This window comes from Palaemon carinicauda, chromosome 36, assembly GCF_036898095.1.
Source record: "Palaemon carinicauda isolate YSFRI2023 chromosome 36, ASM3689809v2, whole genome shotgun sequence".
In the NCBI taxonomy this organism is placed as follows: domain Eukaryota; kingdom Metazoa; phylum Arthropoda; class Malacostraca; order Decapoda; family Palaemonidae; genus Palaemon; species Palaemon carinicauda.
Genome location: NC_090760.1, coordinates 71,034,042 through 71,050,393, shown reverse-complemented (window position 1 = coordinate 71,050,393; position 16,352 = coordinate 71,034,042). Strand labels below are relative to the sequence as shown.

General features: G+C 36.2%; 1 protein-coding gene across 1 annotated transcript in view; it reads right to left on the bottom strand.

Annotated features, from left to right (window-relative positions):
* Positions 1 to 259: 259 nt before the first annotated feature.
* LOC137628894 (uncharacterized) overlaps positions 260 to 16,352 on the bottom strand; it is a 35,924-nt gene continuing 19,831 nt past the window's right edge. Inside the window, exons 2-6 of the mRNA XM_068360155.1 lie at positions 14,798 to 14,925; positions 13,015 to 13,150; positions 10,881 to 12,961; positions 10,117 to 10,353; positions 260 to 5,656 (exon numbers count right to left, since the gene is read on the bottom strand). Coding sequence (XP_068216256.1) covers positions 5,598 to 5,656; positions 10,117 to 10,353; positions 10,881 to 12,961; positions 13,015 to 13,150; positions 14,798 to 14,925 — 2,641 coding nt within the window. The 3' untranslated portion in view covers positions 260 to 5,597. The remainder of the gene's footprint in view (positions 5,657 to 10,116; positions 10,354 to 10,880; positions 12,962 to 13,014; positions 13,151 to 14,797; positions 14,926 to 16,352) is intronic.

The window sequence follows — 16,352 nt, the reverse complement described above, 5'->3', positions numbered from 1 at the left end:
ATGTAGGAATAATGGTGGGAAATAGGTGAAATGTTAGTTCATGGTTCATGTATGGTTATCGTAGGCTTCACACAAATGAAGAGGAGATTTCACATCTTTTTTAAATTCAGTGAGAGCATTTTTCATCTTCCCCTTCTAGATTTATCCCTGATTTTAAGACTTGAGTGTAATGTTCTATAAAGATCAACTAGGATGAACTTGGGAAAATTAACAATATTAACTATATTTGACATGACTAAAAGGTGAATAATGAAAGTCCTTCAACAATAAAATCACATATTTATTGACAAGATTTGCCTGGGGAAGTACAGTATGTGAAAGATGTACAAAAATATATGCTTAAAAATTTACATCTTCACATAGTTATTGACTAAGCACATGGGTATATAAAATGGTCCTTAACTGGGTTGGACGAAAGAGGCCATTTCTTCACAAAGGATACGAAAAGTGCCTACTATTGAACATATCCAACCGCTAATTTTTTTCTACACTGTACATAATCATATACATTTCAAGGTCCTTAATTTTCCTCCCCTTATCATTTGGGAGTAAAACAAAATTAATTATTGCAGAAATACCCATCCAATAATACTTTTTAATTCTTTAAGAAAAAGCTTTATCATGATAGAGTTCACAAGAAAAGGTGTGTTCACTTTTTATGCTATGACACAAGTCACAGACTATTCTTTGACATCACTGCCATTCATATCAAGATCAAAAATATCTTTTATCGTATTATTTTTCACCGAGAAACATTGCAAAACTGCGTTCAGTCTTGTAAGCAGGACTTTAAGTCGTAGATTAAAATAAAAGCACTTCAATGTTTGTTTGGATCCATCATATTGCACTGTAATTGCAATAATTTCTTGCACAGTCGAGTTTCATCAAATGTCACATAAGCCATTTGAACAACTGTATAAAACATCCGCTTAATAGTACCACATACACAGCAAAACCCACGCAATAACATACTTTTAAATTAATTATTGTTAAATTATTCTGTTAACTTAATCCACAGCCACCAAGTCTAACTTTAAATGAAAAAAAAAAAAGTTCATGTAATTATAAATCTCGCCAGTCATCAATGTTTATAATGAAGAACTAGAATTTTATAATGCCCAGTTCATGTAATGACTAATAACACAAATTCATCCACTGTTCTGCAACTCTGTATAATTTGACATTTTCTGTAGAAGGGAATTGCATTTGATATACTTAAATCTCCATTACTTTCAAGTACCACAGGCATTGTTTTCATAGACATTATTACCTTGTACAAACAACCTAATATATTTTTTCAAAGGTATTCAATGTCCCGTGTCTATCCCTATTGGAAGAAGTCCGTTGTTCTTCTGTAACAAGATTAAAAAGATCATCAACTTGATGAAATATCAAAATTCTATTGTCAAATGCACAAAAATGTCTACCATTAATCACATTCAGGGGGATACATATGAATAGTTCAGGTTATTAGACTTTCCAACTATGAAGTCCTACAAACAATCAAATTTGCCATGAACCTCGTCATGCTTAATAAATATGCTGCATTGGTAAAAGTACCAATGTGGTTATCATCAACATAGGCAAACATTTTTTTTTTTAATTTAAACAATACAGTAAATGCCATTGCAGTATTATAATATCTTCTGTATGTACAACTGAGACAATATTTACAAATGCCAGATAATTATTTTTTCAGGAACCGTAAAATCAGTCAAGGTAAAAATGTCATTATAAATAATTTCATCCAACGGGTATGTTAACGTTTATAAATTCATTATACTTTATTCATTAGGCAAAAAACTTAATGAAAATGATGGAAAATTTCAGCGGGAAAGACACACTACAGTAACAGAGCCCTGAGTTTGCAGGTGCATTTTGAGTACAGCATTTTTTTTAATTTGTATTAGTTCAAAAAGTAGAAATCTGTTATTACGTTGCAAGTTTGTGATTCACTATTATGAATAGAAGTTGCTCCAAATCTAACTAGATACAGAAAAAATATTGTACTTTCTTTTCCATTACTGTAAGACCGCAAAACTTTGACCTATTTAGTACGGAGGTAAAACTATTTGAACACTCGTATCCAAGAATTTTAAAGTTCATAGAAATTTAACACAAAATTATTCGAACATAAGATTATCAAGTTCTATAGAAATCTAACCACTCAAACAAAGTTACAACAGTAGGAAACCAATTTTGCCAGAAATTTGTCCAACAAAAGACAGACACCATATAAACTTCTTGTTTTTCTCCAAGAGAATAGTATTAACACCTAATATACATTTTAAAGTAACACACTAGATTACAATAATCAACCATGTACAACCTTGCTTTTTAATCCACAGCTAGGATCCAATGGCTATTGAATTCATTTCTGTACAGTCACAAAGTTGAACTTTACTTGACGGAAACTTTCCTTTGTCATTTAAATTCAAGTGCTCCTTGGTTTGCAGAGGTTGCCTAGGAAAACTAAATAGTGTATGCTAAATAATTACTGTACGGCTTTAAACTTTAGTGCCACTCTTGCATTTTTTTTGTCTAACAAGATTTTCAGATGAAACACTAATAGTAAAGAATACTTATAACACTGTTGTGAAGACATTATGCATCATCTTTAAATTCCAATGTGTAACAAGACAAACATCTCTACAAAAATCCAGAACGACAAAATTATCTCCCAAAGTTTTAATTTATTTGGAAGTACTAGTGTAACCACACGAGAGAGAGAAATTTTAAGGAGTTTTGGTTGCACATATGTTTTACGCGGTAGGGTACTTGCTCTTGTTGCTTCAGCCGTCCAATATTCAAGAAGTTATGATATCCAGCCTATGGAGTTGAAATTCCATGTCTAAAGGCTTTGTTGAAGCAGAGTTGAAATTCTTCTCTATTTGGCTCGCGTCCAAAGACTTGAAGATTACGAGTACCATCACAGATAGGATGGCTTTTGAGTAGGACCGTGTGTGCAATTTAGGTGCTGCACATTAGGTATTGGTTGAGGGGTTGAACCATTTAACATTTTGCAATACTTTACCTCGGTTCACTTTCCTTTTTTTTCCATTTTGTTAGTCATTTATGCTAAGGAAAGCCAATCATCTAACATTAATTTAGTATGATTAGTTAGCAGAAGGAACAACTAAGGATCTACCTTAACAATTTTGCAGATGACATATTTTGGTTTTACTTTTACCTTTCACTAGATTTTCTGTAGCAAATGATATAATCTCTTGAGATGATACAACAGATTTTAATTTCACCACACAAAATTTTATTATAAATTGCTGTTAATACTTTTATGATTTTAGCACTGATGTTGGGTGCATGTGGCTTCTATATAAGAGTATTAATTGATTATTTTAAAAATAAAGTTGTTTTGATTCATGTTTTGCAATTATTTTACAGCTGTTCACCCCCAAAAAAGCCCCTAATTGAGTGGGTCTGATGCTTCAATACATAGTACACAAATCCTCATAATTTTCAATTTCTCAGAAGTGATTAAGGGACCTTTCATTATGTATACAGTAGGTTAGACTAACAACTGCCAAAAGCTACAAGGGGGCCACATACTAATATGGAATTTGCTCATGAAAATTTAAAAGTATTTGAAATTTTTTTCAAAACAAAAATCCTGAAAAGTTCAACTAAAAAAAATGCAATTACTTCAGCTCAATACACAAATGCGTATAACTTTTACCCGTGTCCCAGCTGTGTATAAGGCTTCGTAAAAATTAAACTCTTACTTAAAAGCTTGTATGCAGCTGGAGCTTAATGGTTGTAACTGAAGTAGACTTAATACTTTAAGCTCAATGGAACGATAACAAATTCAGGTTAATTTAACGCTGCTAGGGTGAAAAATCTTTGACAGGAGGTGAAATCCATGTGGATGAATCTCAGTTTATATAAACATTTGGTAAGGAGATAAACGTTATTTACAATAATTATAACAAACCTATGCAAGTTACTGTTCTCAAAACCGAGACCTCGAATACACATTTTTGTATTTGTATAAAAATATCTGAAAATACTTCTGGGAGCAAGTTTAGACAATTTCTATCATTCTATTTTGTCTGACAAATATAAAGAAAACTGAGAGATGGAGATTTAACTCAAAAGCCTAGAAAAAAAAAAACGAAACCCACAGATTACCAAGTCGCGTGGAAAAGCCTTAAAAATTTAATAACTTTAAATTGCAATTGGTATCCATAAAAATTAATCCGAGATATTTGTACAACAATTCAGACAATATTATCTATATGGTAACACTTCATAAAATGTCAAATTCCAAGTTAGTCCCATCTACATCACTTTTCCAAAAGTTATGTTAGTTCAAATGAACTATCCTTCAGACGTGAAGCTTTACAACCTGGACAGAAGTCTGGGCTTTTAAAATGCGTATTTTAACTATCGCCTAACCATGGCTTTGTGGATGAAATTATTCTGAAGCAAAGCAGCCCAGTCAAGATCTGCACATAACTAGAGCAACAACAACAACAAAAAGTGTTTTTTTTTTTTTTCTTATTAACAATTCTTGCCATTTGCACATTTCATTAATTCTGCTGTGGCAAATTTTGATTTGGCATTTAACCAATCTGTGGAATCAAGATGTTACTTCAGCATTTCACCAAAATATCTAAATACAAAATCCAATTCCATATACTTCTCCCCAATCTAATTACATTTATCTCAAACTACCTTTGGCTACTTTTAAAAATATAAGTACTGTATGCTAACAGCTTCCATTATCATTTCAAATGTCTAAAATAGCTATGAAATTTAACTTCTCATTGCTAAGAGTCTTAGCAATACAGGATTCTTGATAAACCGAGGAAAAAAAAATTAATAGAGGATTTCAATTTGTGACCGTCTCGGAGCGCTGAGGGGCTTCAAATTACAATATCTCTCACCAATATTGTTCTAGAGATATTTTTCTCGTGTCTGTCATGCATTTCCTAATGACTATTAGGCCATTTTAGTAACTGCACCGAGTCACTAAGAACCAAACCCCATGGTTAAGAAGGAATCTTCATCATATCCAGCCCAAATCAATCTACATTAAATCACAAACCATAATGTATTCCCAGATTACCAAATGACAAAGAAAACCAGTCCAGCTATCAATAGGTTCAAACGGATGTATCTCTGTACAGAGAGAGAGGGTCGATAATTACTTTTATAAAACGAGGAATTGCGAAAATCAAGACCTACTTTCATAACAATTGGAATTGACAAAATTCTGAGATGTAAAATTAAAAGAGCATATTTTTCATTATAACTAACAAAAATTCACAATTCTTATCAAGCCTTCCCAGCTCGGTAGTAGACACACTCATACCTGATACTGTAACTCCCTTTCTGAGCCTCATCCCAGTGGTGTACCTGGAATGCCAATAAAAAAAGGGTAAAAAATCCCTACCAACAATGTTCAAACCTCTTCTCTTCTAAACCAATAGGAACTTTCAAACTTGTTTAAAAAACTGAAGTGCATGAATTTGAACCCGCATGCTTCAGGCGACATCAGTACCTCTCGCAACCTGACGATGTTGCCGTCACAATTCATGAATCTTGTCACTGATGGGTATGCAGAGTGTTTCACATCCTCAGCTGAGGGTACCCTCCCATGCATCAGCACGCTGCTTGGCTGCTAACCTTTTCCGAGCTGCAAAATAGATGTATTATTAATAATGTATGGTGAGCTGCTACAGCATCACAAGAGATGATTACAGTACTGTAAAATATTCACAAATCTTCAGCCTATCATGAAAGCACAAATTATTAACATTCCCTTTAAAATATGCATATAAAATAACCTTCAAAGAAAAATGAGTAAGTTTTACCATAACATAAAAGACTCGTTTTACTTGCTATAATATTTTAATCATTGCCAGCTGACCCTGTGAGGCATTACTTGAGGGTCTTTGAAAGCGTTCCTTTGACGACCCAACTGCACTTTCTTTTTATCCTACTTTACCTCCATTCCTGCTAACTTTTTATCTTTGCTATACATCCTTCTCCTTCATAATGTAACTGCAAGGTTTTTCCTCGGTTTCACTTGGACACTGAATAACCTCATCAGTCACAGCACCAGCTTACATAACTCAAGTCTAATCCAATCTAAGGGGACTCTACCAGAATTTGAGTAACAGCAATAAAAGGAATCCATTCTGCTTTGACCCACCATATACTAATTCTGCAGGAAATGTGGCTGAATTTTGATATCCAAGTCAAGATTGGAAGTAACTAGGCTAGAATAAAAATGGTATTCCATCTAGTTTTTTCTTAAAGGTTGCTCATGAATGGTAGAAGCAAGGAATAGGAAAATACCCTATCAGGCTGACCATATATACACAAGATCAGCCCCCTCTCCATCAAGCTAGGACAAGGGAGCAGGCAATGGCTACTGATGACTCAGCAGGTAGAACTATAGGCTCCCCCAAACCCCGCCTTCCAAGCTCACAAGGATGGTGAGGTTGCAGACATTACAGGAAACTTGAGCAGGACTCGAAATCACATCCAACAGATTGAGAGGCAGGCATGTTTTTAATTATGAAGAATAATGGTTACTATAACTTTTCAGTTCAGAAAGAGTTCTTTAACAATGTAGCTGAATGTGCTGAACATATCGCAAAGAATAGAGATGATGAGTTAAGAAAAAAGCATTACTATACAGTGGTTACACTGTCCAAAGAAACTGGGTGTTATTTGATGTGGTTTCTTTATACTTTAAATCATTAGTTTTCTCATATCTTCAAGAACTTATAAGTTCTCTGGGAATTCCACCCTCAGTCCTTCCAGCTCTTGATAATCTTTAAAGTTGTAGTATCATACTCGTTTGCATTACCAAATACTGTTGCGGAATATGAATTGACACTTGCAAGTAGTGCTAAGAATTAGGTAATAATAAATTTAGAACCTAATTAACTGTAATCAATTTTATAATTAAGGTAGAATCCTAGTTCGTGCCTTGCGCATTGATACATTGGCCCTAGGGCAGGGAGTAAGGCATTTCTTTGATATATTACGTTGCATCAGATTCCCTATTCTAGCCTTAACAGGAATCCTTTGGAACCACACAGCAGCCTAACCCCAAATAAAATCATGGGAAAACTGGATTATTTCAGCAATTTACTTTGGATGTTCCTATTCCATTTACCTACCCCTGAAAATTTTTATTATGCGAGATAGTGCACCTGAAGATAAAGTTGGTAATAAAAGTATGGTGAATGAATGATTGGACGAATTCCATACGGTTATGAGATAAATAATTGAAAGGCTTTTAAGAGCAACAGTAAGACATTTGCTATGCCTGTACTGAACAGGGACTCTGAGGATACAGGATAAGGATAGGGAAGTGGGGAATATGGGGAGAGGAAGAGTACCACCCGATACAATCCAGTTTACAGCCCGAAGGCAGGAACTCAGGATGGGAAGGAATAAGGAAAAGGGAAGTAGAGGAGAAGAATAACAGGGAGGAGCAGACCCTTGTGCGATGTTAGGTAAGGTTAGGAGCACCTGAAAGTACAGGTGACTAAGAATAAAAAAAGAAAGGACCCGCAGGGAGAGGAAGGGTTTTTTGGTTCTCACTATGTCTATCCCTGTTGCAAGGAGTCTGTCTATCTGGACACTATTTGATGGTAAAAAATTATGCTGGCTGAAGATTCAGACCCATTCCAAGGTATTCAATCACCAGAAATAAGATTAGTAATGTCAAAAGACATAGAATCAGCCATCTTTGGAGTGCTGGACATACTGAAACAGTACATGTATACTTTTAAAAAGTCCACCAGAATTGGAAATTCTTTACACGTGATTCAGGGATGGAGAACATAAATCAAGATGCTATGGAATTCTTTTATTGGTGGTGCTTACCTTGAGAATGTAATATGACTGGCCACATTGAGGTAAGGTTACTAGGGAACTAGGAAGTGCTTTTGTGCCAATAAAAACTGGCAAAAGGGAATCTGTTCCACTGCAAGCCTTGTAGCATTCTGCTAGCTCTCTCTACTGTATATTGGGCTGCGAACAGCTTGATGCCTACTCTTATTGTTCCTACTGACTCATTCATATATCTTGGGGTGGTTGTGGCTATAGGTGATAATGGTATTGACGTCTAATTTATACCAATGGAAGTGTGTTTATTATTGCAAGGTGAATACAAACAGCAGGTAGTATGTAATAACTAGCACTTATGAACGTATATTCAAGGAACACTTTACAAATCTGTCTCTATTCTTCCGGGCCACTGCATAAGACACTATTAACAAGCTTTTTCAAGACCCAATACAGGAATGGCATCACTAACTATCAATTTGAGGTCCAATAAAATGTATGAAAGAGTAAGAAAAATGCTACAGACCAATGTCATTAAATCTCGTTGAGTGGACATTACACATACACAATAGCTAGATATCAAATAATGTTTTCAAAATTTCCTCTCATAAAAACAACTCTCCGGGAGTTTGCAGTGACAAATTTTATGGTACTAAGAACAGCAAACACTACACTAGATATTACAAGGGTACATCTGTAATTAACACCATAAGTGAAGTCCCTGACTTTCACTCAGAATGGCAGTCTCGGCTAATAAAACAGGTCTACAAAAGGTGGTCGGGCTTTTGAGTTTGAGTACCTTCCTTATACTGTAAAATAAAAGTGTAAGTGACCTCCTCATCAAGTTCTTTACAGAAATTACCACATTCCTCTCTTCTTTTATTCTCTAGTCGGTGGCTATAAAGGACAACAATATGGAAGTCGTCAAGTATTTTTTTTCAAGGGATAGTTATAATAAAAATAGGAAATATAAAGTAAATGCTATCATCATCTCCAGCATTAACTAATTGTTATAAACAATATATGAAATACTTTATACAATCATAAATAGAAATGACAAAGTATATCTAAAGTTAATCTTACAATATTTCCTAATAACTATTTCAAAATCTTTCATACAGTAACTTGGCTGAGCTGACTAGATGCCAGATTATACAGTATCCCTTAAACCTTATTAATGTGTCCAATATTGTTCAAATCACACAAGAGACAAGGTAGTAATCTATGACCAGTTCATTGATTATTGCAAAAGCATAAATTACTGTAGCTCCATAATTAATTTGAAACTATTCCTCTACAATGTGTTACTTCCTATAGCATAACATATTTTGCCCTAGAGTAGGCCTTACAGGACACGAAATACATTATTTTATTATTATTATTAGCTAAGCAACAACCCTAGTTGGAAAAGCAAGATTGTATAAGCCCAAGGGCTCCAATAAGAAAAAATAGCCCAGTGAGAAAAGGAAATAAATAAATAAATGCTCTGTGGATAAATTAACAATAGAATATTCTAAAAACAGTAACAAGATCAAAATAGATATATATATATAAACTATAAAAAACTTATGTCACCCTGTTAGGAAGATCATTCCGTAACTTGGTAACAGCTGGAATAAAACTTCTAGAATACTGTGTAGTATCGAGTCTCATGATGGAGAAGGCCTGACTATTAGAATGAACTGCAAGCCTAGTATTACATGGTATTAAATGTTCTCTACAACCATCTGTTCATTCCCATCTGTACTGCTTTCCACTCAATACTTCTCTCCATGTCAAACTTTCTTGAACATTTCTCCAATTTCCACCTCATTTAAGAACAAATCCCAGGGAGAGCTCTATGCGAGAACGTGTGATTCAAAAGGGTTTGTTAAGAATTATCTAGTGTATTGGTAATAACAGAGTCCATTTTTTAATGCATTTTCATTGATTAATAATGGTCTTTTACAATAGGACTTCCAACTCTTGCCTTTTACTTTTCATCTATATTCTGATTTTTCATTCTTCCATGTTCTCCTGCTTTCATTTTCCCTCATACGAAAGTTAATCTAAGACAACAGTCATACGGAAGTTATGAAACTCCACTCACTCTTCTGAACAATCTACTTTAAATAATAATTTCAACGTGCTCTCAAAATGTAACGATAAATATTGCCATGTTTCCTTATATTTGCTTGGACCTATACTCCTTTCCTTCTGTGGCTAACTGTGGTACTGCTTATAGCATACAGTACTCTTTAACTATCCTCCAAAAGAGAAATAGAGTACCTAACAGCAAATGAAACTAACCTTTGGCATCCTTCAATTTCTGTTTCTCTGCCTCACGTACTTCCCTCGATATGTTGACTTTTAGACCGAGGGCTCCGGAAACTAAACGCCGGGCTAAGGAAGCAGACGTTGCCGGTCTTGGTTTGTACGGCAAGAGGGCTTCCGTGATCCGCAATGCCTTGGCCTTGGAGGACTTAGTAGCTGTTGCTAAGGAACGTGTCTTCAGGAAGGGATGATCAATACTCAAGGCTTCAGCAGCTAAAATATTTTAAGATAAATAGTAAATGTTTTCTTTTTAAAACAGTCAAAAATTACTTTGAAAACTCATTTTGCGGTTTCCTTTGCAATCAAAAAATTCTACCAAGTGGTATAACTTGTTTCTTAAACAGTGAAAAGCATAAAACATTTATGTAACAATAATCTACACTAGAAGTATTCGTATTTTGAACAAAATCATTAGAAATGACTAATGAAAATAAATTTTCATATCACTCTAAAGATACTGTTTGTATAAATAAAAGGTTTTGGCCAATTTTGACTGCCATACTTATATGAAACAGAAGTAAAGCTAGAGCCCAAGTTATAAATACTGAATTTTGAGGTTTTCATGGAATACAATTTCAGAAAATATATACTGTACAGTACTGTATATCGGTTTAAAATTCAAAACAATAAGTTATTATATTCATAGACAAAAATATGAAACCCCTTTCAAATCCACAAACTTTTATATTATATACATATAAGTATTCAAGTAAATACATAATTATTATTGATTGACTCACCAATCAAAGCTGAGGCAAAGATTCCCAACGCATGGGTATCATCAACCCATTTGATGTCAAAACCTGTGTTATGGAAACTGCTGAAGACCATCATCAGATCCTGAGTTTTGAAAGCGACAGGGAAGTCGTAGATTTCAATGACGTGGCCGTATTCCTCATCGTTGATTTCAATCTCCTTTGGCTGAAAGGAATAGTAATCGTTGGCCGGCTTCTCGAGCTTGATTTTGCCAAGGGAATCACTCAGTTGACGCTTTATGTCGGAGTTCAAGCACTCTCCGTTATCGTCGTACAAACTGTCCCAGGAATCTTCAACCTCATCGGCCCAGTTGAACTGGAACTTTTTGATGTTCCTTTCACCATCATTAACCTCAGTTATACTTTCCAAGAGACCATCCCTCGTGTCATTATCAGAGGAAGTCACTTCCTCCGTTGAGTCCTTAGCTGACTCGGTCAGAGAAGCCTCGGCTTCCATTTCATAAGCGTCCTCCTCAGATGCCGTTCCACTTGTTATAGCATCGACTGACTTGTTCATTACATCATCTTTGGTTTCCTTCTGGACATCAACCTTGGAATCCTCTGCTGACTCGGATTGCAAACCTTTTGAAACGCTGGAATCGACGGCCACATCCTCTTCCATTTTTTCCCCGGGTTCATTTTCAGGACACTGTCTAATTTCCCTATTGCGACTAACCTCATGATTCAAAGACTCGTTATGAGCAGAATTACTCGAAGCATTTATGAGGTTTTTGGTCATCTCATCCTTGAGATTTTCCAGTGACTTTTCATTTTGATGAATGAGATCAACCCCAGCCTCCACGCTGTCAGCATTTGTATTTATCCGTTCAGACATAATGCAACTGCTGGTATCTTCTGTTTGTAGAGAATTACTTCTTACAGGAGTTTTACTTTTGATGGGTAGTGTGTGATACCTCTGATTTTCCTCATTGTAATTTGACACTCTTCTAGGACTCTCCCCGAAATCAAGGGCCACATTTGGCAGTGATCCCAGCCGTCCCGAAGGAGGCTTACCGGGCGATTGTCTGTTTTGATAATATGCCGCTGGTCCTTTTGTAGGACTTGGGGGATTTGAACCCACCCTCCAATTGTGTTGAGGGCTGTACTGGGGGGTGCGCTCTCTACTGGAATTTCGACTACTAGCTCTGCTACTGTTTATGCTACTATATCTATCGTAATTGTCATACCCTCTGTCATACCTATCTTGACTAGAATTAAAATTACTGTTGTAGAATATTCTCTCACAACTACCCATGCCTCTTTCCCCTGGACTATTTTGTTCTCCATTGTGATTGGCCCTCCCCTTTCCCTGACCATCCTTGAGCTGTTCCACACTCGTATCTCTGCTTCGGGAGTTTCTTCTGCGATTCTTTCGACTTCTCCTCGAACGTGGACTTGGATCGACAGGATGTATGACGTTTTCTTTGCTGTGTATGCTGTGGATATCTCTGGTGGGAGTGGGACTCTTCAGAGCCCTTCCACCACCAAGTTTGTTTTTGGGTGATGGAGAACTGTGCAAGGCGTCCGATTCTCCGTTAGAATACTCATTATATCTTTGATCCGCATCTTGATTCAAACATCTTTCTATCAGCTGAAGTGTCTGAGAACTGAATAATGTGGGATTCTTCTGTCGGCCATAGCCAGGTGTAGATTCCCGGCTGAAATCTCTGGACAATGGAGGTTTTCCATGTAATCTGTCCGTTTCTCCTTCGCATATGGAAATCTGACTACCCTGCCGACTTCCCGGTTTATTGTAGCGATTCCTTCCGCTATACTCGGATGCTATAGAACAAACTGAATAAGCAGGAGAAGGAGGTCGACCATTACTCTCATAATCTAACACTGGCGTAGGGGTCCCCCGGGCAGAGGACGGGTCTGGAGCATGACGTCTTCCTCGGGGTATATACAGCACCTGGTCTGGTCGGCGGCCCTTGCCTTTGTCTTTCAGGTAATCGCCCGAGGTGGTCGCAGTGCTACTCTCGCTATCTGTCCTTTGTCTGTTGGGTATCATATTGTAAGGATGGAAGTCTTGCTGATGAGGATTGTGCTGCGACAAATAGGCGGCGCTCTGTTGGTGATAATTGGGGCTATAATGGGGCTGCGGGTGATGATAGGAGACTGTGAAAAGTTAGGTTTAGGTTGATATGGCTGTGAATATAAAGGCTGGTGAGGCTGCATTGGTTGCTGGCTCTGTTGGGCCGGTTCCTTGCTGCTTCTCGCTGGCGGAGGTCTGTATATCTGAGCTGGTGCTTTAGCTGAAAAGAAAGGAAAATCTGATGAGTAGCAGTTCACAATTTTGACTGAACGAACTACTTTCAACAACATGAATATAACAAACAACACTTATACTGATCAGTAGTGTTCTCAAGAATTAGAGTAAGTTATTCAAAATGCCAATACCAGTAAAAAAAATTTAAAACACCAGTAAAGCATTAACTTATATGAAACATTACCAATATAGCTTTACAGTATTTAAAATTGCATGCTCTTCTGAAATTCTATCAATTCAACCACCAGATTAGGAAGATCATTCCACAACTTGAATAAAACTTCTAGAATACTGTGTAGAATTGAGTCTCGTGATGGAGAAGGCCTGACTATTAGAATTAACATGGATGGTAATAGATTTCTTACAAGCACAAAAAGGAGGTAATGTATATGAAATACTATACCTTAAATAAAAAATAGGGGTTCCCTAGTATAGCATATTCTCTCTGATATGACTTTGGTTCTTCATAGTAGACAAAATTATTTACATTTGCTGAAGAAATGCCCTTTAAAAAGCAAAAAAATTCTCACTTATAAAAAAAAGGGCACATGCCAATGCTGAAGCCAAGTTATCTCAATTTGAGGAGACAATGTACATGAGAAGCAAAAAAATGTGAGTAAAGAGAATGATGTAGTCTCAGTAGAAATGTTGTGGATGAAAAACCTTCAACTGCTTCTCGATACTCTCCAGTTGCTGACGAGACCAGCTTAACCTATCACTCAGTTTGGTGCTTCATGCCATACAATTACAGAATGTGGAACACTGTTTTGGGCCTGATTTACTTACAGGTAAATCAGGTGGGATGACTAACAGTTAAACTGAGGTTGATTAGTGCGTGAAGTTCATCTCTATGTTTACAAAGCAACTGACCTACCACTCAGCTAAATAATATCAATTCTTCATAAAATAGGCTGTTATTCACTATCATCAATGGATAAAATCTCCTTACACATAGTGGGAAATGTTAAATTTGGTCAATCATTATTAACAAATACTAGATTAAAATGGAATTAAGTAATTATAACCCTCTAATGATCCCAGACGTGACATAATCGATGTCAGGCTCATGACTTTTTACGTCGAGTAATGATGTGACATGTATTTACTTATGTTGACGTTTCATAGAATAACTAACAAAGGAATAAAAACATAAAAAAGAAAAAATTATCTGAATGGAAGCCACAAATGTGCATAATCAGATCAAGAGAGGGCTAATAGCTACCGTAACTCGTGAACCTTCATGCATAACCAATTAGGTGCGACATACTGTATACTGCACTGTCTTTTAAAAGGGCCCTCTTATTATCATAGTACAGGTAATGCCTGATCCCCCTAAGTTTTCCCAAGCTCCTCTTTAGGAAGGGTAAAAATTCAATTACTGTATCTTTTAGAACTGTCATGTTTTGTTCTTTGAATTATTTCAAACGACTGCGGTTCTACATAAAACGAGACTACATCATTTATTTCCTGTTGAAACACAAAATTAATTATCTCGCTTCTTTAACAAGATGTCCTCCAATTCACTAGAAGTATGCTACTAAGGCCGACAATTCTTGAACGAACAAAAGCGCAACATTTTCCGACCATTCTTTGCTAATATAAACGAAGGTCAGAAAGTGCAGACGAAACTTACCACGACGACGATTATTTCCCTGCTCGGAGGCAGAAGGCACTGTGACCGGCATCCTTTCCGGGCTGTTTTTGGCTAACGTGTCACAAGGAGATGATGATTCACTTTCCCTTCTGCTGGATGCTGGTGACCTGCGAAAGAAAATACATGTAGTTTGTCGCATATTGTTGAAATTTCTATGACTGAAATTGACCAACTTTATATTATTATTATTATTATTATTATTATTATTATTATTATTATTACTTGCTAAGCTACAACACTACAGTAGTTGGAAAGGCAGGATGCTATAAGCCCAGGGGCTCCAACTTGGAAAATACAGTAGCCCAGTGAGCAAAGGAAACAAGGAAAAACAACACGAGAATATTAAGAACAATAACATTAAAATAAATCCTTCACATATAAACTATTAAAACTTGAAAATAAGAAGAGGACAAAAACTTCAAAATAACATGAGGAAGAGAAAAAAGATTGAATAGTGTGTGTATGAGTGTACCCTCAAGCAAGAGATCTCTAACCCAAGACAGTGGAAGACCATGGTACAGAGGCTATGGCACTACCCCAGACTACAGAACAATGGTTTGATTTTGGAGTGTCCTGCTCTTAGTTGCATATTGTTAAAATTTCAATGACTAAAATTGACAAAGTTCATATGCCATTCACCTTCATATTCTATTAAAAATGTCAATTATTATTAGTAATAGTAATTTCTAAATAGTAGTCAGAAAAAGGAATATCCACAGATACTATTAAAAAATATTAATCCATAAAAAAACATAATGACTTCTACATAAACATAATGTATAGTATATTATTAAACAAGGTAAAATAGCAATTTCCCACTCAAGCCTGTTCCCAAAGGATATAAGAAAAATAATTTTACAGTTTAAGAATTTAAAAATAAAATTAATTAATAAAAATGAGCACATCATCGTCATTACTGGGAGAACTTCCCTATCTTTGCTACCATACCTCCATGTCTCCTACTATTCTGAAAAACTTTTGCTCATCCATTCCCACTACATATTCAAGCCATCTTGCTCTATTTAGCAGTCAGTGGAACCTATCCCCATCCCGCCCAGCCAGACAATCTGTTAGATGGGAGTTCTAGACTCGCTCAAGCTTATAGTTTCTAGTAGTGTCTGCAACCTCACCATCCTCAACTTGAGATATGTCTCGGGGGATATAGGGGGAACCTATATCCCTACCTGCTGAGTCATCAGCAGCCATTGCCTGGCCCTCCCTGGTCCTAGATTGATAAAGAGGGGCCTTGGGTGCTGATCACATGTACATATGGCCAGTCCCTAGGGCATTATCCTGTCCCTTGCCTCTGCCATACACGAGTAGCTTTTAAAACTTAAAGCTAACCACATTCACACTTGTTCAATATCTCATGTCAGTCTTGGCTACACAAGTACAGTACAGACTCCATACGTGGAGAATGTACCTTTACTCTAATAGTGAATGAGATTCAATCATTTACCAATACTGTAGTTTCAACCAAATAAAATGCGAGGTACTGATGGATTAAGTAAAGGAGTTTATATTTCAGGTTAAT